Source organism: Hemitrygon akajei, chromosome 11 (assembly GCF_048418815.1).
Source record: "Hemitrygon akajei chromosome 11, sHemAka1.3, whole genome shotgun sequence".
Taxonomy (NCBI): domain Eukaryota; kingdom Metazoa; phylum Chordata; class Chondrichthyes; order Myliobatiformes; family Dasyatidae; genus Hemitrygon; species Hemitrygon akajei.
The window spans coordinates 81,112,839-81,137,112 of record NC_133134.1 but is presented as its reverse complement, the minus strand read 5'-3'; the positions used below and the strand labels follow the sequence as shown (position 1 = coordinate 81,137,112).

The 24,274-nt window shown below is 52.5% G+C and overlaps 1 protein-coding gene across 3 annotated transcripts in view; it reads left to right on the top strand.

The window, feature by feature from the left end:
* ints3 (integrator complex subunit 3) overlaps positions 1-18,406 on the top strand; it is a 153,531-nt gene extending 135,125 nt beyond the window's left edge. For 2 of the 3 annotated variants that reach the window (XM_073061227.1, XM_073061226.1), the window contains 7 exons: positions 811-924; positions 1,236-1,284; positions 8,954-9,121; positions 12,462-12,562; positions 13,069-13,141; positions 14,268-14,421; positions 17,811-18,406. In XM_073061227.1, coding sequence (XP_072917328.1) covers positions 811-924; positions 1,236-1,284; positions 8,954-9,121; positions 12,462-12,562; positions 13,069-13,141; positions 14,268-14,421; positions 17,811-17,885 — 734 coding nt within the window. In that variant the 3' untranslated portion in view covers positions 17,886-18,406. The remainder of the gene's footprint in view (positions 1-810; positions 925-1,235; positions 1,285-8,953; positions 9,122-12,461; positions 12,563-13,068; positions 13,142-14,267; positions 14,422-17,810) is intronic. The other variant, XM_073061228.1, reaches the window with a different exon arrangement.
* Positions 18,407-24,274: the final 5,868 nt, after the last annotated feature.

Sequence of the window (24,274 nt, the reverse complement as noted above, 5' to 3'; positions counted from 1 at the left end):
GTCCCAGCGCACCAATCAGTCTCCTACACACCAATCAATAAAGTCCTATCTTGCTCAGTCTCTCAAGTCCTTGCAACATGCTTGAGAGGGGCAGCAGGGCATTGAAGCGCTATGACACCGTTAGTGGCCTGGGTTCAGTTCCAACGCTGTTGGGAAGGAGTTTACGCATTCTCCCTGTGACCGTGTGGGTTTCCTCCCGCATTCCAAACATGTATCGCCAGCATCAGGTCTAGTGATCTGAAAGTTATTCGTTCGAGCCTCAGCTGAGGTAGCGTGTTTGTGTCCTTGAGCAAGGCACTTAACCACACATTGCTCTGCGTCGACACGTCTTGTACAGTTTCCTCCTTAAATAAGAGCATGAAAACCATATGCAGGCATAGCATCACCTATGCCCTGTAATGGGTCAAAGTGGTTTGATGGTTACGAAATGCTGGAGGAGAGGAGGCAAACTCTCTCTTGGTGTTCAAAGAAGATCTGGTTAAGTCCTTCAAAGGAGTATAGGGAAGAGAAACAACAAAATTTCTGTTGCATTGAGTTAGCTAGCATGGGTTTGCTGGGCCAGATGGCAGCTTTATTTAAAATAGAAAATGTTTTAATTCCTCTTCAAGGTGGGGGGCATCCATGGAGAGAGAAACAATTAATGTTACTGATCCAGTGGTGTGCTGAGCAATTCTGGTAGTCTGATTTTATTTCGGGTTTCTGGCATCTGCGTCTCCTATTTCTCGGCAAGGGGACGGGCTGGGTGAGGGAGAAAAGACGTTGCTCTCTCACTGTTGAAGGTTCACTGGTCTTTCTCACCTTGCCCTGCAGTACAGAGTCTCGACTGGGAGACATTTGAGCAATACTGTACCTGGCAGCTCTTCCTCGCCCACAACATTCCCCTGGAGCTCATTGTGCCCATCCTTCAGCACGTCAAGTACAAAGGTGAGTGAGGCGGGGGGGGGGGGGGGTCAGCCTATCATGCAGAGCAGGATCCCTGTACCCCTCTCCTTGTGTCCTCCTCCTCCACCTCTTTCCCTCAGAGCTCCCCCTTCCCTCCTTCCCTCAGCATGTTTCCTCACTCTCTCCCTCCTTCCCTCAGGGTGCACTTCCCCCTCCCTCTCTCCTTCCCCCTTCCACACTCCTTCCCTCCCTCCTTCCCTCAGGGCATGCTCTTCCCCCTGCCCTTTCCCTCAGGGTGCTTCCTCCTCTCCCCTTCCCTCCCGCTGGGTAATGGTGTACCCTTTCACTTACAGAGCACCCCGAGGCCCTGTCGTGTTTGCTGCTGCAACTCAGGAAGGAGAGGTGAGCCCAGTGTCCGATTCCACTCACTCCTGTTGTCGATGGTGAGAAGACCCTGGCCCCAGTGCACGGTGACCACCACACCTCCACCATCACTAGTCCACTCATGGAGGGACCCTTCCCCCTTCTCACTTCAGTCATCTCTTCGTACCCCTGCCCATCATCAATGCGCCGTGGGGCAGGTAACGTGGGGTTGAAGTGACCCTGGCCAGTGCCCACAGCCCCTGCTGTGTGGGAGCGAGTGGGATGATCTGAGAGCCACTTCTGTGCAGCCACTCCATTAGCGGGGAGTGGGCGGGGAGCGGGAGAAGTGGCAATGTGATTCTCAAGGGGCTGGTTTGGTTGCTGTTCTGTGCAACTTAAAGCAGGTAGAAGCACTTGTTTACATTATGGTTCACAGGCACCATAAAGCAGAGGTTTGCAGAGAGCAGTGCTGTTAACCTTGATTTTTACTGCTTGGGCAACAAGTGTATTCAGAAGGCTGGCTGCTCAACCCCTTTTCTGCTGTCCACACTCCATAGGAGACCCCTCCCTTCCTTTGCCCTCTCTCTCCCACTCTGCTCGAGGATACAAGAATATAAAAGCAAGGATATAATGCTGAAGCATTGGTCAGATCGCACTGGGAGTATTGTGAGCAAGTTCGTGTCCCTCATCTCAGAACGGATGCGCTGGCATTGGAGAGGGTCCAGAAGAAGATTACGAGAATGGTCCCAGGAATGAAAGGATTAATATCAGAAGAGTGCTTAATGGCTCTGGGTGTGCACTCGCTGGAGTTTTGAAGAATTGTGGGGTGGGGGGAGGGACCAACTAAACCCTTTGCTTTAGGGAGATGCCAATCGATATTTGGGAAATTAAAATCTCCCATCACAACAACTCTGTTATTATTACACCTTTCCAGGATCTGTTTCCCTATCTGCTCCTCGATATCCCCGTTACTATTGGTTTTAATATTGGTATCAATAGGTTTTAATTAGGTCACCCTCATTCTTCTGATTTCCAGTGAGTACAGGCCCATCAAATGCTCCTCATATGTTAAGCCGTTCAGTCCTGGAATCATTTTCATGAATCTCCTTTGAACATTCTCTAAATGTCAGCACATTCCTTTCAAGATAAGAGGCCTACAACTGCTCACAATACTCCTTAAGTGAGGTCTCACCAGTGCCTTATAAAGCCTCAACATGTATCCTTGATTTTATATTCTAGTCCTTGTAAAATGAATGCTAACATTGCATTTGCCTTCCACACCATTGACTCAGCCTGCAAATTAACCTTTAGGGAGTCCTCCCAGACCTCTCTGCTCCTCAGATTTTTGAATTTTCTCTCTATTTAGAAAATAGTCTACTGTAGCGATGTGCTACACACAGCACTGAAATAACGACACACTTCGAGACTAGTCATTTTGAGACTAGTTTATTCAAACTTCGCGGCGCTGGCATTTAAATCCCTAGCGCCCGCCCTCTCCGGGCGGAAATGACATCAGGAGTGCATTACCAAAGTCTCCCCCCGTGCGCTGGCTATTTGTGAGCCGGTTCGCCTGCGCAGAAAGTGGGTCGCCACATAACCCCCCCCCCGAACCGGCGATACACCCCCCAATGTCCACAGTCTGGATCAGCCTCTGTTTGGGAGGTCTGCCTCTGCGCCGCGGTGCCTGAACCTCGACCGGCTGTGCCAAATCCACATGGGCTGGTTTGAGTCGGTCCACCGTGAAAACCTCCTCTTTCCCTCCCAATGTCCAGAACATACGTGGACCCGTTGTTGTTGATCACCTTGAACGGCCCCTCGTATGGCCGCTGTAGCGGTGCCCGGTGTCCGCCCCTTCGTACAAACACAAACTTACAGTTCTGCAGGTTTTTGGGTACATGGGTCGGGGTCCGTCCGTGCTGTGAAGTTGGTACGGGGGCCAGGTTGCCGAGCCTTTCGCGTAGCCTGTCCAGGACTGCTGCGGGTTCTTCCTCTTGCCCCCTTGGGGCTGGTATGAACTCTCCCGGGACGGCCAGGGGCGCGCCGTACACCAACTCGGCCGACGAGGCGTGCAGATCCTCTTTGGGCGCTGTAGGAATTCCAAGCAGGAACCAGGGAAACTTGTCCACTCAGTTAGGTCCTCTCAGGCGGGCCATGAGAGCCGACTTCAAGTGACGGTGGAAGCGTTCCACTAGTCCGTTCGACTGTGGGTGGTAGGCAGTTGTGTGGTGCAGCTGCGTTCCCAACAGGCTGGCCACAGCCGACCACAGGCTGGAGGTGAACTGGGCGCCTCTGTCGGAGGTAATGTGGGCCAGTACCCCGAAGCGTGCTACCCAGGTTGTGATCAGTGCTCGGGCGCAGGAATCGGCAGATGTGTCGGTGAGCGGGACTGCCTCTGGCCACCTCGTGAACTGGTCTACCATATTTAGGAGGTACCGCGCTCCTCGGGACATTGGTAGGGGGCCCACGATATCCACATGAATGTGGTCGAACCTCCGGTGGGTGGGTTCGAACTGCTGCGGCGGGGCTTTAGTGTGCCGCTGCACCTTGGCTGTTTGGCACTGCGCCCACGTTCTGGCCCATTCACTGACCTGCTTGCGAAGTCCGTGTCACGCGAACTTGCTGGAGACCAGCCGGACGGTTGTCCTGATAGATGGGTGCGCCAAACCATGTATGGAGTCGAAAACTCGCCGCCTCCAGGCTGCCGGGACGATGGGGCGAGGTTGGCCGGTAGCCACATCGCACAGGAGGGTCCTCTCACCTGGGCCTACGAGAAAGTCCTGCAGCTGCAAACTCGAGACTGCGGTCCTGTAACTGGGCATCTGGTCGTCTGCCTGCTGCGCCTCCGCCAGTGCTGCATAGTCTACCCCCAGGGACAGGGCCTGGACAGCTGGTCTGGAGAGTGCATCCGCCACGACGTTGTCTTTTCCCGAGACATGCTGGGTGTCCGTCGTGTACTCGGAGATATAGGACAGATGTCGCTGCTGGCGAGCCAACCAGGGATCGGACACCTTCGTGAACACGAAGGTCAACGGTTTGTGGTCCGTGAACGCGGTGAACGGCCTGCCTTATAAGCAGTACCTGAAATGCCGGATTGCCAGATACAGTGCCAACAGCTCCCGGTCGAAAGCACTGTACTTGAGTTCGGGTGGTCGTAGGTGCTTGCTGAAGAACGCCAGGGGTTGCCAGCGCCCCTCGATGAGCTGCTCCAGCACCCCACCGACAGCTGTGTCGGATGCGTCCACTGTGAGGGCGGACGGAACGTCTGTTCTGGGGTGCACCAGCATCACGGCATCTGCCAAGGCTTCCTTGGCTTTAACGAAAGCGGCCGCGGCCTCCTCGTCCCAAGTAATGTCCTTGCCTTTACCCGACATCAGGGTGTACAAAGGGCGCATGAAACGGGCTGCTAAGGGGAGGAAACGGTGGTAGAAGTTCACCATACCAACGAACTCCTGCAGGCCTTTGACCATGTTGGGCCGGGCAGAGTGGCGGATCGCGTCTACCTTGGCGGGCAGAGGTGTTGTCCCGTCTTTGGTAATCCTGTGGCCCAGGAAGTCGATGGTATTCAGACCGAACTGGCATTTGGCCGGGTTGATCGTGAGGCCGAAATCACTCAGGTGGGAGTAGAGCTGGTGGAGGTGGGACAGATGCTCCTGACGACAACTGCTGGCTATAAGGATGTCGTCCAAATAGATGAATGCAAAGTCCAGGTCACGTTCCACCGCGTCCATTAGCCGCTGGAACATTTGTGCGGCATTCTTCAGGCCGAACAGCATTCGGAGGAACTCGGAACAGGCCGAACGGGGTGATGAGTGCTGTTTTGGGGATGTCTTCAGGGTGCACCAGGATTTGATTTTATCCCCGGACGAGGTCTACTTTGGAAAAGATTCTTGCCCCGTGCAGGTTTGCTGCAAAGTCCTGTATGTGTGGCACAGGGTAGCGGTCTGGAGTGGTAGCCTCGTTCAGTCTGCGGTAGTCGCCGCATGGTCTCCAACCCCCAGCTGCTTTGGGCACCATGTGCAGGGGGGAGGCCCATGGGCTGTCGGACCTCCGTACGATCCCCAATTCCTCCATCCTCTTGTACTCCTCCTTCGCCAGGCAGAGCTTTTCTGGGGGGAGCCTTCGTGCGTGGGCATGGAGGGGTGGTCCCTGGGTCGGAATGTGGTGCTGTACCCCGTGTCTGGGCATGGCTGCCGTGAACTGCGGTGCCAGTATTGATGGAAAGTCCGCCAGGATTCTGGTGAATTCGTTGTCCGACAGCGTGATGGAGTCCAGGTGTGAAGCCGGCAACTTGGCTTCACCCAGGGAGACCGTTTGGAAAGTCTCGGCAAGTACCAGTCTTTTCCCTTGCAAGTCGACCAGCAGGCTGTGAGCTTGCAAGAAGTCCGCCCCCAAGGAGTGGTTGGGCCACCACGGCCAGTGTGAAATCCCACGTGAACTGGCTGGTGCCAAACTGCAGCTGCACTGTGCGGGTGCCGTAGGTCTGTATCGTGCTGCTGTTTGCGGCCCTCAGGGTGGGTCCTGGCTTCCTGTTGTGGGTGTCGTACCCCGTCGGGGGCAAGACGCTGATCTCCGCTCCGGTGTCGACCAAGAAGCGGCGTCCCGACTGTTTGTCCCAAACGTACAAGAGGCTGTCCTGGTGGCCAGCCACCATAGTCATTAGCGGCAGCTGGCCCTGGCCCTTGCAGGGCAGGCGACAACGGCGGGCTTTTGTGCCCCACCGCTGGTGGTAGAAACACCACTGTTCACTGGCCTCCTCACTCCTGTCTCTGTGTTGTGTGTGCCCCCCTGCCGGGCCTGGTCTGGTCTGATGTTGGGCGAGTGGCCTGGTAATCTCACCGTCATCAAGTTCCTTCTCATTGGTGAATACCGAAGAGAAGTATTCATTGAGGACCTCGCTCACTTCCACAGCCTCCAGGCACATCTTCCCACTTTTATCTCTAATCGGTCCTACCTTCACTCCTGTCATCCTTTTGTTCTTCACATAATTACAGCAAGACGCAGGAGAATGGGCCACCTTCCGGGGGTCGCTGAAATCTGCGTCGGCCAGCCAGGGACAGCATCTCGTTCATCAATGCTGATGGCAGCCTGTCTCCCAAACCGTCCAGGTGAAGCAGGCGGGCACCCCGCTCACGCCGTGAGAGGCCAAAGGTCTCAATGAGCAGTGCTTTGAATGCTTCATATTTGCCTTCTTCCGGGGGCGACTGTATGAACTCCATAACCTGGGCAGCCATCTCCTGGTCAAGGGCGCTCACCACGTGATAGTAACGCGTGGAATCAGAAGCTATCTGCCGAATCTGGAACTGGGCTTCTGCTTGGCTAAACCACACGCGTGGTGGCAGCGTCCAGAAAGTCGGCAGTTTTAGCGAAACTGCGTGAACAGATGAAGAGTTGGTCATCTTTGGTCCAAATCCCGTTTGGACCATCGGGGTCACCAATGTAGCGATGTGCTACACACAGCACTGAAATAACGACACGCAGCTCGGTAAGTCGTTTCGAGACTAGTTTATTCAAACTTCGCAGCACTGGCATTTAAATCCCTAGCTCCCTCCCTCTCTGGGCAGAAATGACGTCAGGGGTGCATTACCAAAGTCTCCCCCCGCGCGCTGGCTATTTGTGAGCTGGTTCGCCTGCGCAGAAAGTGGGTCGCCACACTACCATTTTATTTCTTCTACCAAAGTACATGACCATACAGTTCCTAACGCTGTATTCCATCTGCCACTTCTTTGCCCATTCTCCTTCTGTAGCCCCTCTACTTCCTCAAAACTACTTAATCATCCACGTATCTTCATATGTCTGCAGACTTTGCAACAAAGCCATCAATTCCATCATTCAAGTCATTGACATATAACGTAAAAAGAATCTGTCCCAACACCGACCCCAGTGGAACACCACTGGTCACTGACAGCCAGGCAGAAAAGGTTCCCTTTATTCCCAGTCTTTGCCTCCTGCCAATCAGCCACTGCTTAATTTATGCTAGTTTCTTTCCTCTAATACCACTGGCTCTTAACTTCTGTCTGGGTAGCCTCCAATCTGATGGCATGAATGTGGATTTCTCCTTCTGGTAAAAACAAATTTCTCTCCCCCTTCCCTCTTCTATTCCCTACTCTGGCCTCTTACCTGTTCTCATTTGCCTGTCACTTCCCCCTCTTGCCCCTCATTCTTTCCTTTCACATATGGTTCACTCCTCTCCTATCAGATTCCTTGTTTTCCACTCCTTTACCTTTCCCACCCACCTGGCTTCACCAATCACCTTCTAGGTAGTCCTCCTTTTGTATTCCCCCTTCCTTTCCAGTCCTAAAGAAGGGTCTCAGCCCAAAAAGTCAACATTTCCATAGATGATACCTTGACCTGCTGAGCTTCACCAGTATTTTGTGTGTGTTATGATCACAACCTTGTATTTCTTGCAACAGTCTGCGATCTCTCTACAAATTTGCTCCTCAATCCTGCAGACTGTTAGTGATCTATAATCCTGTTAATTTGGTCATCCCTTTCATATTTCTCAGTTCCACCCATAATGCCTCACTAAATGAGATCTCCAGTCAATCTTGACTGGGCTCTGTTGTGGCATTTTCCCTGACTGGTAATGCCACCCCTAGGACATTGAGCTGCCAGTCCTGCCCCTCCTGCAAACACATCTCCCTAATAGCTACAAAGTTATAATTCCACGTCCTGATCTACGCCCTAAGCTCATCCGCTTTTCCTACAGTACACCTTGCATTGAAATATATGCAGCTCATAATATTAGTCCCACCATGCTCACCCTTTTGTTTTCTATCTGTCTCCACAACATCACTCCACTATCTTTTCTAGCGTTCTGGTTCCCATACCCCTGCAAATCTAAATTAACCCCCCCCCCCCCCCCGATGTAGCTTCCAGCTAGGGTAGTCGTCCCCCTTCAGTTCAGTTGCAAACCAACTCTTCTCTACAGGTCCCACCTTTCCTGAAAGAGAACCCAATGATCTAAAAATCTGAAGGCCTCCCTTCTACACCATCTTCTTAGCCTTGTGTTAAACTGTATGATCTTCCTATTTCTGGCCTCACTAGCTCGTGGCACAGGTAAAAAACCTGAGATCACAACCCTGGAGGTCTCATCCTTTAACTTGGCACCTAAATCCCTGAACTCCCAGTGCAGGACCTCATTTCACCGCTGTCGACATGGACTGCTCCTCCTCCCACTTAAGAGATGTCTCTGACCCTGCAGCCTGGGCCAGCCAGGATCTCGTTCTCATCCACAGAACCTCATTTCTGTTTCCCTAACCAGCAAATCTCCTATCACTACAACTTGTCGCTTCTCACCCCCCCCCCCCCCCCCCCCACTCTGAGCCACAGATCCAAACAGTGCCGGAGAGCTGACCACATGGCTTTTGCTCTGCTCGGTCATTCTCCCCCCCCACCCAACGTCTCCTCAGGAACGGTGCTGCGCAAAATGTCTCCAGTGCCCCTGCTTGCTTCTTTTAAACCCTCGCTCCCTCTACACAATCCAATGTCTCTTTGGGAGCTGTAGCCACAAAATGTCCAGGAACAAAGCTGCTCACTCTTCCCACTACTGACCTCCCCATTGAGGACTGGCGTGACTTCCCAAATGGCATGTGTCCTGCAGTATTGGGGAAGAGAAAGCATTAACAAAGGGCAGGGCCTTTTCAGAAATCATCTGGCTGGGGGTGGGAGAAGACTGTTCCTGAATTGTTAACTTGTTAACCCCACCCAGGCCCACTGAGGAGATGGTAAAGATGGTGATGAGCCGACCGTGTCACGCTGACGACCACTTCACCACCAGCATCCTGCGACAGTGGTCCATGAAGTACGACGACTCGCTGGCTGAGCAGATCAAAGCTCTCCTCATTAAGAACAACAGTCTCCCCAGGAAACGGCAGAGGTGAAGGGGTGGGCGACGGGGTGGGTGGAAGCAGGGGACAAAACTTCCATCGATCTCTGCCCTCTCACAACCACGGACATCGTAAAGTCACTTTGCTAAGCCCGGTGGCTGGGTTGAGATGGTCGGCAAAAACCTTGGGAGGGGTTTAAGCTCGTTCTGTTATGCCTGTTGCAACCTAGATTATGACCATTTCACCAGTCAGGTCAGTGCTGGCTCTTTGCAGAACCATTCACCCCACTCCTTCTCAATTCAGAGTCAATTTTATTGTCAAGGATATGAAGCTGAGGCTTCTTCATAAGGCATTGGTCAGACCGCATTGAGAGTGTTGTGAGCAGTTTTAGGCCCTTAGCTACAAAAGGGTGCTGGCATTGGGGAGGGTTCTGAGGAAGTTCATGAGAATGATCCCAGGAACATGTGAGGAGTGTTTGATGGCTCTGGGGCTGCAATTGTTAGAGTTTAGAAGAATGAGGGGGTCGAGGGGAGACCTGAATCGTTAGTTAGGAAGTCAAATGCAATGTTAGCATTCATTTTGGTTAGTGTGACTCTGTTACAGATTCAGATTATTGTCATTTAGAAACCACAAATGCAATGCAGTTAAAAAATGAGACAACGTTCCTCCAGAATGATATCAGAAAAACACATGACAAAACAGACTACACCAGAAAATCCACATAACGTTTGGCAATCCCCAATCCGGAGTCTGGAGAGGCTGCTGCGTATTAATATCGTGCTACCATCTTAGCGCATTCCCCAGAAAGGAGCTCCAATCCCATCAGACAAAACTAAAGCTACAAGACCTGCACACAACCACATATTTACAACATATAGTTACAACAGTGCAAACAATAGCATAATTGATTAAAAAAAACAGACCATGGGCACAGTAAAAATAGTCCAAAGATGTTAAAAGACTATCAGTTCGAAAGAAACCACCACACAGTTTCCACAAGTCCCCAGGGTCTCCGACAGACTCGTCATCTCACGCCGGCGGCAGAAGGGAGTACCCCCCTATGGACTTCCACGGTGCCGCCTGACTCAGCCTCACAGATGCAACACACACTGAAAGCAACCTGACCGCAGCAGACTCCCGAGTCCATCTCCTCCAGCACAGCTTCTCTGAGCACCATCCTCTGCCGAGCGTATTAAGACGGTCCCACCAATGGCCATCGGCAACGCGACCCGGAGGACTGGGGGCCTGTTCTTCTCAGCAGAGACCCGGACCTCCAGGCAGCAGCAGCAACGAAGAAGGTCTTCCTGGAGATTTCCAGATGTTCCTCCGTGCTCCCACGTCCGTTTTTCATCCGATTATGATTGCGCACGGCACCCCGTTTCACAAATAACAGATAATCAGCTCCGGAGTGGCCGCTGCAAGCTGCGTCACGCCGCCATCTTGGATCTAATTACAGCCCAGGACGTCAGAGTTCAGTTCCGACGTTATCTGTAAGGAATTTGTGTGTCTTCCCTGTGGAATGTGTGGGTTTCCTCCAGGAGCACCGGTTTCCCCCCACAGTCCAAAGAAGTATCAGTTAGTAGGTTAATTGGTCATCGTAAAATGTCCTGTGATTAGGCTGGGGTTAAATTGGGGGTTGCTGTGTGGCACAGCTGGAAGAACTAGAAGGGCCTGTTCTGAGCTGTATCTCAGTGGGTGGAATAGAAACACAGAAAATAGGTGCAGGAGTAGGCCATTCGGCCCTTCGAGCCCGCACCGCCATTCAGTATGATCATGGCTGATCATCCAACTCAGAACCCTGTACCTGCTTTCTCTCCATACCCCCTGATCCCTTTAGCCACAAGGGCCACACCTAACTTCCTCTTAAATATAGCCAATGAATTGGCCTCAAATGTTTCCTGTGGCAGAGAATTTCACAGATTCACCACTCTCTGTGTAAAGAAGTTTTTCCTCATCTCGGTCCTAAAAGGCTTCCCCTTTATCCTTAAACTGTGACTCCTCGTTCTGGACTTCCCCAACATCGGAAACAATCTTCCTGCATCTAGCCTGTCCAATCCCTTTAGAATTTTATACGTTTCAATAAGATCCCCCCTCAATCTTCTAAATTCCAGTGAGTATAAGCCTAGTCGATCCAGTCTTTCTTCATATGAAAGTCCTGCCATCCCAGGAATCAATCTGGTGAACCTTCTCTGTACTCCCTCTATGGCAAGAATGTCTTTACTCAGATTAGGGGACCAAAACTGCACACAATATTCTAGGTGCGGTCATCACCAAGGCCTTGTACAACTAGGACTTTATAAGGCATTGGACAGACCACATTTGTAGTATTATGAGCAACTACAAAGGATGTGCTGGCACTGGGGAGTGTTCAGCGGAGGTACTCTCCACAGGTACTCTAGCTATGCCTAGGTAAAGGAAATTCTGGTGAGTGAGAAGGTTCTTCTGTTGACCTGATGGTGTTACATCTCTCTGATTTTACATTTTTTTTGTTTAATTTTAACTCACCTTTGCAAAATCAAAAAAAAACTTTCCAAGTAAAGCCATTGAAAAGTCTAGGCTTCTGCAACTTTATTTCGCCTGATACAATCCCTCTCCTGCCAGATAACCCTGTTGTATCAGCAAGGTTATGAAGATGTTCCATCCTGTCCGTTGACCCTATAAGTGTAGGAATGCGCTGCTAAGATCAGATGTTTGATTTACTTTTAGTTTATTTGCAGGAAAAGACACAGAGGACAGGTCCTGAACAGAGGAAAGATTTAGAAGGATTTGGACCAAAGATATATAAATGAGACTAGCTGAGGTGTGAAACTTGGGTAGAACTGGGTAGAAAGGCCTGGTTGCATGCTGTATAAATCTATGACTCTAAACACAATCCAGTATTGCACCTGCTTCCTGTCTGAAGTCAGCTCCCCACGGAGGGAGATGGTACAACGCTGCCATCTGCTGGGTGCCGGGATCCCAGCGGGCAGACTCTCTCTGCCGTAGGTACAGGCAGCTCTGTCGTCACGTATCCTGCGCAGAGACTGCAGGTGGTTAACACAGCTTCCTCTCTATGGAAGGTTCTTTTCCCTCTGCTCTTTATCTTGCTTCTTTTTTCTTTGTTTTTCCTCCTTCTCCCCTTCTAGCCACCCTTCCAGCCTTCCCCCTGTCTTTCCTTCTCCCTCTCTCCCCAATTCTTTTCTGAGCCCTCAGGCACCGACCCTCTCTGTCACCCCTGTAAGACACTCCTTTCTCCCTAATCAAGCCAGTGATCACTGGCGTGAATATCCCCTCGCCAGGTTGCGTTGCCGCTTCTCACAGCAGTGAGTTCCCCCTGCGGGTTGTTCTTTGTTGAGGAGGGTGTTGTCGGCACTGTCTCCAACAGCGTCTCCCGGCTTTGTGTCTCCCCAGCCTGCGGAGTTCTAGCAGCAAGCTCGCACAGCTGACCTTGGAGCAGATCCTGGAACACTTGGCGAACCTGCGTCTCTGCCTCCTCCCCACCAAGCAGAACTGTGAGTGGCGATGCCGACAGGTTCCCCCGTTGCACTGAGACCAAACCCAGCGCGGGTCCTTCCGGCAGACACGGCAGGGAGGTTGCCAAGGCTTCTTTAGGCCGCACCGGAGAACTGTTCACAGTGCCTGCCTCCGTATCCTTTACTTAACCACTCTGGCTGCACTGTGTACACTTCCTTCCTGTGTATTCCTTGCTTATACCACACTAGGAGCACTGTGCACAATTTTGGTCTCAGTATCCCTGTGTTGGACCTTGCTGGGAGATCTGTGCACTGTTCTGGTCTCTGTATCCCAGATGGGCAAGAGGTGGACCTGTAATGGAGTACCTGGGGGGTGGAGGGGGTCTGGTGGTCCTCAGCAGAGCAGCAAGGGCAGGTGGGTGGTCCCACGTCGGATTAGGCAAGAGGGAGGTCTGGTCGTGCCACGGTGGCTCGGGCAGAGGATAGGGACTGGGCCCCCTTAAAACCACAGCTGTACTGACACCGTCCTGTCCTGCTTTTTTCAGTCTTCACCCAGACGCCGATTCTCCAGGCTTTACAGCACGTACAGGCGAGCTGTGACGAAGCACACAAAATGAAGTAAGTGGGGGTGGCAGTGGTTAGTGGTTTTGGGGGGGGGGGGGAGGTTGGTGGTTGGTGAAACCATGGTCTCCAGTTGGGCGGAAGTGTTGCCCAGGGCGACCCTGATGTCAAGGTCAGACCCCAGGTCATGAGCCGATGATCGGATTTCCTCATCCCCACGAGGCCCCAGAGCTTCTCAGTGGAGCTCAGGGATATGAGGCTCTTCTGCCCCTCAAGATGGTGCTACCACCCACCAAAATCCAATTGGATGTGCACCTCAACTTCCCTGCTCCATCCCGGTGACTGGGGAGACCATGGGAATGTGGATTCCAAATTAGAGCCATCCCCCATCTGTTCATTTGGGGAAGGAAGGCCACGGCTCAGGGATTCTTCCTTCACCTGGTCTCCTCTCTTCCCACTTCCCCATTCTCCTTCCCTTCCCTCCTCATGGAAGGAGACATGAGGAGTGGGGGGGGGGGGTGAAGGGGAGATGGTGGGGGGAGACGGTGAGAGAGGGGAGGGGAGGTGGGGGAGACAGTGGAGGGAGGGGAGGGGAGGTGGGGGTAGACGGTGGAGGGAGGGGAGGTGGGGGGAGACGGTGAGAGAGGGGAGGGGAGGCGGGGAGACAGTGGAGGGAGGGGAGGGGTGGGGGGAGACGGTGGAGGGAGGGGAGGGGAGGTGGGGGTAGACGGTGGAGGGAGGGGAGGTGGGGGGAGACGGTGAGAGAGGGGAGGGGAGGCGGGGAGACAGTGGAGGGAGGGGAGGGGTGGGGGGAGACGGTGGAGGGAGGGGAGGTGGGGGGAGACGGTGAGAGAGGGGAGGGGAGGCGGGGAGACAGTGGAGGGAGGGGAGGGGAGGTGGGGGTAGACGGTGGAGGGAGGGGAGGTGGGGGGTAGATGGTGGAGGGAGGGGAGGTGCGGGGAAGACAATTGGGGGGGGAGGTGCAGGGGAGACAATGGGGGGAGGGGAGGTGGGAGGAGATATTTAAAATTCCCACAATACGGACAGTCTGCCAGTCCAGGGTTCTAGGGTTCTGTGTAAGGTCCCTCTGGGTTGCAGTGACACGGTGACCGGTTCGTTGGTATCTGGTGTACCTGCTGTAATCTCTCCCCTGCCCCCTTCCCCCTCACCCCACACCCCACAGGTTCAGTGACCTGTTCGCCTTGGCCGACGAGTACGAGGACTCCACCAAGCCATCTCGGAGCCGGCGGAAGGCGGCCGCCTCCAGCCCCCGCAGCCGGAAGAATGCCTCCCAGCCCATCGGCAACGATGAGGACTCCTCATCCAGCAGCGGCTCGGTACATCAGCTCACCCGCGGAGCAGGGGGTGGGGGGTATCTTAATAGAGATGTGAGGGTCGGGTTGTCACGCAGAGAGTTGTGGGTGCCTGGAGCAGGATTGCGGGGACTGGTGCAATCAGGTTGTGATGGAGAGGCTCTTAGATAAAGTGTTCTGGGCATTCTGAAGAACTAACTGACAGCAGCATCACAGGCTTGTCGCATCGTATCAGCAACATTCACGTGAAAACATAAATTAACAAATTCTGCAGAAAAATACAAGAAAGAAAAATGGAGGGCTCTGTGAGTTGGTACAGCACAATGTTGTGGGCCGAAGGGCCTGTACTATGTTGTTCTAGTCTCTTTAAAGGGTACAATTAGAACAAAAGTAAAGTCCATTGTAGTGCAAAGTGGTCATAGCATTGCTAAATAGTAGTGATTAGATTTGTGGTAGTCATTTCAAGAACTGAATGATTGAAGGGAAGTAGCTGTTCCTGAACCTGCTGGTGTGGAACTTTAGGTTTCTGTACCTCCTGCCCCATGGGAGCTGTGAGAAGATGGCACAGCCCAGATGGTGGGCGTTGCCTTCTTGAGGCAGGGCCTCCTGTAGATACGGTGAACGGTAGGAAGGGATGTGCCAATGATGTGTGAAGGCAGAGGACACGCAGGGAATAGAGGGAGGGGCTTTCATCAGATGCAGGGAGTGGAGCTTTAGTTTAATTCAGCACTGTGTTCAGCACAGACATTGTGGGCTGAAGGGCCTGTTCTTGTACTGTTCTGTGTTGTCAACCATCTCCTCTGAAGCACAAACTGATAGTGCTGGGAGATCTGTGGGAAGAGAAATCACTCAGTGAGTCACCTTGTTGACCCTCAGATCTAAGGCAAATACGGAGGCGTAGTATTGGTTTGTTTCGTCACAGGCATCAAATCCATGTATGGGGTGTTCAAGGGAGGGCAGCATCTCCATTGAGGGGTAAACACAAAGTGCACTGCAGATGCTGTGGTCAAATCAAGACGTACAAAAAAGCTGGATGAACTCAGCAGGTCGGGCAGTATCTGTTCAAAGGAGCAGTCAACGTTTCGGGCCGAGACCCTTCGTTAGGACTCAGTGATGTCAGGACAGTGTCCTGACGAAGGGTCTCGGCCCGAAACGTTGACTGCTCCTTTCAATGGATGCTGCCCGACCTGCTGAGTCATCCAGCTTTTTTGTACGTCTCCACTGGGGGGGTTTGTTGTGCCCATTCCAGGAAGCACACTTACCTTTAGGGCCCACCAGGGGCTCTCTGCTGTCACCTGTGGCTCGGCAGTGGCCACACCCCAATATGCCACTTTGACAGGCAAACATGTGAGTGCAGCTAGCAGCTTCCCCCAATAGACAGCAAGGGACATGCCTGTCCCAGCATGCAGAATCCGATCCGGCAGACTGGGCGAATGAGATCCAGTGGCCGGGAGGCAGTGCTGCAACCGTACGTGGAGAGCAAAGGGCATTGCGAGGCACACAAGTTGTGGTCATCCACTACAACCAAGGAAGACCCCAGTTGTGACAGCTTCTCGTACCACTGGACTAGATTTCCAGGGCTGAGAGTGGAATTGCCCCAGTGCAATGGCCTTTTCACTTTAAAAACTCTCCTGTACAGGTTTCCCTGTCGTCGTCAGATATGATTCAGATATATTGAAAGCATCTTGGTTTGTGTGCAAATCAGATAGGTTATTCCATAAGTACATTGAGATTGCGAAAAGAAAAATACAGAATATGGTGTTACCCAGAAAGTGCTAGACTGGTAGACAGATGAAGTGGTTGCAGGATAAAGGAGTCTAAACTTACAGGCCATATGTTAAGGTGAGAGGGGAAAGATAGTCTTTTTTCAGGATTAGGGAATCCAGAACAAGAAACTGTTGTTTTAAGGTGAGAGGGGGGGAGATCTAACAGGAACCTGAGGTGGTGGGTACTTGGAATGAGCTGTCCGAGGACAGGTACCATTACGATGTTTAACAGACGTTTGGACAGGTACATGGACAGGAAATATGGGCCATATGCGGGCAGTGTTATTAACATAGATAGGCATGGGCGAGTTGCGTCGAAGGGCCTGTTCCTTTTCTGTAAGTCTCAAAAGATTTGGTCAGTGACCGTCGCCCAGTCTGACTCAACTTCAGAGACCAGGGATGAGAGTCAGTTGAGGAAGGGAGGGGTGAGTTTGTTCCTAGCGAGGATCGGGACATCAGAATCAGAAATATCAGTGTTCAGATATATCATGGCCAGTTTGTTGTTTGTGGCTGCGGGACATTGAAATACATAGTAATAAAATCTATAAGTTACAATATTAAGCATATATAAAAAAAGAAAATGAAATTAAATAAGTAGTGTATAAAAGTGAGGGAAGAAGTACTGAGGTAGTGTTCATGGGTTCATTGTCCATTTAGAAATCTACGGCAGAGGGGAAGAAGCTGTTTTGAAACATTGAATGTGTGTCTTCAGTCTCCTGTATCACCTTCTTGACGGTGGCCATGAGGAAAGGGCATGTCCTGGGTGATGGGGATCCTGCGTGATAGATGCTGCCTTTTGAAGGCATCCTGGGTGCTGGGAAGCTAGGCCCACGATACAGCCCCTCCATACCGATTGTGATGCAACCAGTTTAAAACGCTTTCTGTGGTATAGCTGTAGAAATTTGCCAGCATCTCTGGTGAATACTAAATACTAAATTTCCTCAAACTCCTAATGAAATACAGCCTTTATAGCTGCATGGATATGTTGGGCCCAGGATAGATCATCAGAGATGTTGACACCCACTAAACTTGAAACTGCTCACTGTTCCCACTTCCGATTCCTTAATGAGGACTGGTGTGTTTTCATTTCCTTGGTCTTACTGGCATTGAGTGCAAGGCTGTTGTTGCTTCAACGCCACTCAACCAGCTGATCCTGTACACCTCCTCGTCACCAGCTGAAATTCTGCCAACAGTTGTGTTGTCAGTAAATTTATAGATGGTGTTTGAGCTGTGCCTGGCCACACGGTCATGGGCGCAGAGTAAAGCAGTTGGGCTAAGCCTTGAGGTGTGTAAGTGTTGATTATCAGCAAGGAGATGTTATTTCTGATCTGCACAGACCGTGGTGTCCTGGTGAGGGAGTCAAAGATCCAGTTGCAGGGTGAGGTAAAGAGGCCCAGAGGGTATGATTGTGTTGAACACTGAGCTGTAATCAATAAACAGCAGCCTGACGTAAGTATACTATTGTCCAGGAGATCTGAGGCCAGTGAGATTACATCTGCTGTAAACCTCTTGTGACGATAGGGAAATTTTGGTGGGTCCAGGGCCTTGATTAGGTGGGAGTTGTTTCTAGCTTTGACCAACCTTTCAAAGCATTTCATCACAGTAGATGTGACATTTGTGACTCTGTTGTTCTCCTCTCACCCACAGGAGGAGGAGGATGCAAAACCCAAGCCAAAAAGGAAAAGGAAATGTTCATCAGCCGTTGGTTCTGACAGTGACTGAGTGTGAGATCACCTACGTGAGAGGCACACAGAGAGAGGAGAGAGGGGTGAGGACCGGTGCCACACACAGTGCCGACTCCACAATCCATTCCTCACCGCTGGAAATTTTTTTTCTTTAAAAAAAAAATTCAACCACACACGGACTCACACGTGAGAGCGACTGTCTCTCTGCACCCGTGTCCGCAGACAACCGGGCAGAGGAAAGAGGGAGAAAGAGCGAGAACTTGAGAAAACTGACGCAGAAGCACAGAGACCGATCCCGGCAGTGTCAGTGGAAGTTGGCTGGAACTTCAATTCGGAGCGTGTGTGTGTGTGAAAGAGAGAGAGAGAAAACTAAAAAATTAATCAGGAAAAAAAAACTTGCAAAAAAAAGTCTCACTGGTGCAAGAGACAGTCCTGGATTCTTAAAAGTCATCAGAGTTTTTAAAAAGGGTTTATATTCGAAGCATCCTATTTTCTTAAAAAAAATGTTGTAAATAAATAAACTACGTCTTATAATTACCATTTTATTCAGTTACACAATGTTGACTTCAGTGGTAAGACTGCACTTAGTGCCAAACCCTATTGCATTTGTGGGTTTGGTGGGCTCCATACCTAAGAAATGATATGCTGGCATTGGAGATAGTCCCACGAGAATGAGCTTGGGAATGAAAGGGTTAATGTTTGATGGTTTTGGGCTTATACTCACGGAGCTTTAGAAGAAAGAGGAGGTCTCATTGAAACCTATTGAATATAGAGAAGATGTGAAGAGGACGTTTCCAATAGTGGGAGAGTCTAGGACCAGCGGGGCACAGCCTCAGAATACAAGGAAATTTTCATTTTGAAAAGAGATGAGGAAGAAATTTCTATAATCAAAGGGTAGTGAATCTGTGGCATTCATTGCCACGGACAGCCTTGGAAGCCAAATCATTGGGTGTATTTAAAGCAGAGGTTGATAGGTTCTTGGTTAGTAAGGGCGTCAAAAGTTACGGGGGAAAGGCAGAAAAATGGGATTGAGAGGGAATATAGATCAGCCATGATGGTAAGGTTGATGGCCCGAATAGCCTAATTCTGCTCTGTCATGCTCATGGGTAGGGAATCCTGACCCTGTGCACACAAAGTACACTGCAGATGCTGTGGTCAAATCAAGCTGGATGAACTCAGCAGGTCGGGCAGCATCTGTTGAAATGAGCAGTCAACGTTTGGGGCCGAGACCCTTCGTCAGGACTGAAGAAGGAGGGGGCAGGGGCCCTATAAAGAAGGTGCCAGGTGATTTTTAGCTGTGGTACCGTGTCAAAGAATCCTGACCCTGTGCAGTCTGTCTAGGCAAAGGAGGGGTTTTGTTGGGGAGGTGGGGTACATTTACTCGGATTTCAACTCATCGACAGTGAAGGACCAGCTGATACATTTTCCAAGTCAACATGGTGTGCAGGGGAACCTGGAATTAGTGGTGTTCCCATATCTACTGACCCTGTCCTCCTTGCTTGTAGAGATAGCAGGATTGGGAGATGCTGTCAAAGAGGTGGGGAATCAACCAGGGTTCCCTTACCCCTTCCCTTCACTGTTACTCTTCCAATAGATGCAGCTTTGATTTCAGATAAATTTGGATAGGTAGGGTGGGAGGGGTATAGGGGGCCAAGGTCCCGGTGCAGCCTGTTGGGATCAGGCAGTTTAATTGATGAAGCACAGGCTAGATGGGCAGAAGGGTCTGTTTCTGTGCTGCAGTTTTCTCTAATTCTAAAACTTTATCATTGGCCAGTGACCATGGGTTTTGAGAGAGTGGGGGGGGGGGGGGAATCAGCCAGGGTCCCTTCCCCCAATCACTGCTCAGTGACCCCAGGGCTTGGGGGTGGGGAATCAGCCAGGGTCCCTGCCCCCCATCACTGCTCAGTGACCCCAGGGCTTGGGGGTGGGGAATCAGCCAGGGTCCCTGCCCCCAATCACTGCTCAGTGACCCCAGGGCTTGGGGGTGGGGAATCAGCCAGGGTCCCTGCCCCCCATCACTGCTCAGTGACCCCAGGGCTTGGGGGTGGGGAATCAGCCAGGGTCCCTGCCCCCCATCACTGCTCAGTGAACCCAGGCTTGGGGGGTGGGGAATCAGCCAGGGTCCCTTCCCCCATCACTGCTCAGTGACCCCAGGGCTTGGGGGTGGGGAATCAGCCAGGGTCCCTGCCCCCCATCACTGCTCAGTGAACCCAGGCTTGGGGGGTGGGGAATCAGCCAGGGTCCCTTCCCCCATCACTGCTCAGTGACCCCAGGGCTTGGGGGTGGGGAATCAGCCAGGGTCCCTGCCCCCCATCACTGCTCAGTTACCCCAGGGCTTGGGAGTGGGGAATCAGCCAGGGTCCCTGCCCCCAATCACTGCTCAGTGAACCCAGGCTTGGGGGGTGGGGAGGAATCAGTCAGGGTTCCTGCTCCCCTTCACTGAACATTGAGGTGGCAGAACCCAGCACCAGCGATATACTGTTACTCTGCTAATGTTCACTGTCCAGATTCCTCTCTAGCAGTAACGTGTGAACAGCGAAACGCCAGGGAGAATGAGAGCCCCGTGGCAAATCCATCAGCAGGGAACAGAGGTAGGAAACCAATATCGTGTTGAAGGACAGTTTTGGAGTGTAATCCTTTTGTGTCGTAACTGTGGGAATTAAGACATCAGTGACATTGATCACCTGGTATTCTAACAGATAGCTCTCAGCCCCAGGTCTAGAACTTGTCTCATTGTTTGCGGCTGCTCCGGAGACTGGGGAACCTGGTACGTCGCCCTCAACAACTGCAAAGTTTCTGTCTGATGTCCTTGTAACAGCACGATGCTCCCTCTATGCTTGCAATGGCCGCTCAACATAATAGAATGTGGCACAGGAACGGGCCCTTCGACCAGCCATGTCTGTTGCTGAATTAAATTTCTTCTGGCTGCACACACCCTGGTGCGTGTTCCCATTTGCTACATGTGCCCCTGAAACGCGTTTGATCTTGATACACCCTAACGTGTGTTGTTACACAAACACCTGACACACATGCCCGTTTGGGTGTGCATCACACCGCCCCCCCCCACCACCAGCCATCATGTGTGCCTGTTAAGGTGCTCAGCCCCAACCCTCGTGACATGTGGCCATTTGGGTGTGTGGTTCCCCCTGTCGTGTGTGGCTGTTTGGGTGTCTGGTCCCCCCTGTCGTGTGTGGCTGTTTGGGTATCTGGTCCCCCTGTCGTGTGTGGCTGTTTGGGTGTGTGGTCCCCCCTGTCGTGTGTGGCTGTTTGGGTGTGTGGTTCCCCCTGTCGTGTGTGGCTGTTTGGGTGTGTGGTCCCCCCTGTCGTGTGTGGCTGTTTGGGTGTGTGGTTCCCCCAGTCGTCTGTGGCTGTTTGGGTGTGTGGTTCCCCCTGTCGTGTGTGGTTGTTTGGGTGTCTGGTCCCCCTGTCGTGTGTGGCCGTTTGGGTGTGTGGTTCCCCCTGTCGTGTGTGGCTGTTTGGGTGTGTGGTTCCCCCTGTCGTGTGTGGCTGTTTGGGTGTGTGGTCCCCCTGTCGTGTGTGGCTGTTTGGCTGTGTGGTTCCCCCTGTCGTGTGTGGCTGTTTGGGTGTGTGGTTCCCCCTGTCGTGTGTGGCTGTTTGGGTGTGTGGTCCCCCCTGTCGTGTGTGGCTGTTTGGGTATCTGGTCCCCCTGTCGTGTGTGGCTGTTTGGGTGTGTGGTTCCCCCTGTCGTCTGTGGCTGTTTGGGTGTGTGGTCCTCCTGTCGTGTGTGGCTGTTTGGGTGTCTGGTCCCCGTCGTGTGTGGCTGTTTGGGTATCTGGTCCCCCCTGTCGTGTGTGGCTGTTTGGGTGTGTGGTTCCCCCTGTCGTGTGTGGCTGTTTGGGTGTGTGGTTCCCCTGTCGTCTGTGGCTGTTTGGGTGTGTGGTCCCCCCTGTCGTCTGTGGCCGTTTGGGTGTGTGGTCCCCCTGTCATGTGTGGCCGTTTGGGTGTGTGGTCCCCCCTGTCGTGTGTGGCTGTTTGGGTGTGTGGTTCCCCCTGTCGTGTGTGGCCGTTTGGGTGTGTGGTCCCCCTGTCGTGTGTGGCTGTTTGGGTGTCTGGTCCCTCCTGTCGTGTGTGGCTGTTTGGGTGTGTGGTTCCCCCTGTCGTGTGTGGCTGTTTGGGTGTCTGGTCCCCCCTGTCGTGTGTGGCTGTTTGGGTGTGTGGTCCCCCTGTCGTCTGTGGCCGTTTGGGTGTGTGGTCCCCCCTGTCGTGTGTGGCTGTTTGGGTGTGTGGTTCCCCCTGTCGTCTGTGGCTGTTTGGGTGTGTGGTTCCCCCCGTCGTCTGTGGCTGTTTGGGTGTGTGGTTCCCCCTGTCGTGTGTGGCTGTTTGGGTGTGTGGTTCCCCTGTCGTCTGTGGCTGTTTGGGTGTGTGGTCCCCCCTGTCGTCTGTGGCCGTTTGGGTGTGTGGTCCCCCTGTCATGTGTGGCCGTTTGGGTGTGTGGTCCCCCCTGTCGTGTGTGGCTGTTTGGGTGTGTGGTTCCCCCTGTCGTGTGTGGCCGTTTGGGTGTGTGGTCCCCCTGTCGTGTGTGGCTGTTTGGGTGTCTGGTCCCTCCTGTCGTGTGTGGCTGTTTGGGTGTGTGGTTCCCCCTGTCGTGTGTGGCTGTTTGGGTGTCTGGTCCCCCCTGTCGTGTGTGGCTGTTTGGGTGTGTGGCTGTTTGGGTGTCTGGTCCCCCCTGTCGTGTGTGGCTGTTTGGGTGTGTGGTCCCCCTGTCGTGTGTGGCTGTTTGGCTGTGTGGTTCCCCCTGTCGTGTGTGGCTGTTTGGGTGTCTGGTCCCCCCTGTCGTGTGTGGCTGTTTGGGTGTGTGGTTCCCCCTGTCGTGTGTGGCTGTTTGGGTGTGTGGTCCCCCCTGTCGTGTGTGGCCGTTTGGGTGTGTGGTCCCCCCTGTTGTGTGTGGCTGTTTGGGTGTGTGGTCCCCCCTGTCGTGTGTGGCTGTTTGGGTGTGTGGCCGTTTGGGTGTGTGGTCCCCCCTGTCGTGTGTGGCTGTTTGGGTGTGTGGTCCCCCTGTCGTGTGTGGCTGTTTGGGTGTGTGGTCCCCCTGTCGTGTTTGGGTGTGTGGTTCCCCCCTGTCGTGTGTGGCTGTTTGGGTGTGTGGTCCCCCCTGTCGTGTGTGGCTGTTTGGGTGTGTGGTCCCCCTGTCGTGTGTGGCTGTTTGGGTGTGTGGTCCCCCTGTCGTGTGTGGCTGTTTGGGTGTGTGGTCCCCCTGTTGTGTGTGGCTGTTTGGCTATGTGGTTCCCCCTGTCGTGTGTGGTTGTTTGGGTGTGTGGTTCCCCCCCCCCCCCCGTCGTGTGTGGCTGTTTGGGTGTGTGGTCCCCCTGTCGTGTGTGGCTGTTTGGGTGTGTGGTTCCCCCTGTCGTGTGTGGCTGTTTGGGTGTGTTGGCGTCCCTCCATCGCATGTGTCTGTTGGGTAATCGAGGCCCCTTCCTTTCCTGAGTGTTTGTGTGTCTGTCTAAAAGCCTTTCAAAACCACCATCAGATCTGCTGCAGATCTGATAGGTACAGGGATAGTTTCAGGCACCCTCCACTTTCTGTGTGGTCTGGGGGAGCAGTATTGGAGAGAGGAGGGACCTTGCTCCACACATCATCTTTAAAGTTACCCCTCTTTCCTTGGATATGCCCTGGGTAAGAAAGATACTGTCTACCGCCTCATATCAGGTCTCCCCTCAGACTCCGCAGCTCCAGGGAAAACAGTCCAAATCTGTCCACCCTCTCCTGAGAGCATACGCCCTCTAACCTAGGCAGCATTCTGGCTGAACCTCTTCTGCACTCTTTCCAAAGCCTCCACATCCTTTTTGACAGCTGGTCCTGCCTTTGAGGAGGAGGTGTTGTCATTCCATACTCTTCTTTGGATACAACCATGCCCCATTACCCTCCCTCATTGGGGAATGCGTGTCTTCGGATCCACGTGTCAGTTGTCTGAATGTTTTTGAGGAGAAAACTGGGATAAAGTATTTAAAATAATGAGAGGTCTCAATTGGGAGAGTCTTTTTCCCTGTGTGAAAATGTCAGATAGGAGAGGGCTTAGGTTTAGAACATAGAACAGTACAGCACAACGGGGGCCCTTGGTCCAACCATATTGAAGTAGGTTAGAAAATCAACACAATATCATTACATTTTTCTTTCATCCATGTGCCTTAAGATTTTCTTAAATGTCCCCAATGTATCTGACTCTACCACCACCCCCAGCCGCGTTTTCCACTTACCCACCACTCTGTGTAAAAAAAAACTACCTACCTCTGACTTTTTCCCACTTCCCTCCAATAACATTAAAAGCATGTCCTCTCGTATTAGCCCTGAGGAAAAAGGTACTGGCTGGCCACTTGATCTTACCAACTCTATCAGAAGTCCAGCCTCCCTCCCCAAAGTGGAAAACCTTGGCTCACTCAGCCTTTCTTCGTAAGTCATGCCGTCTAA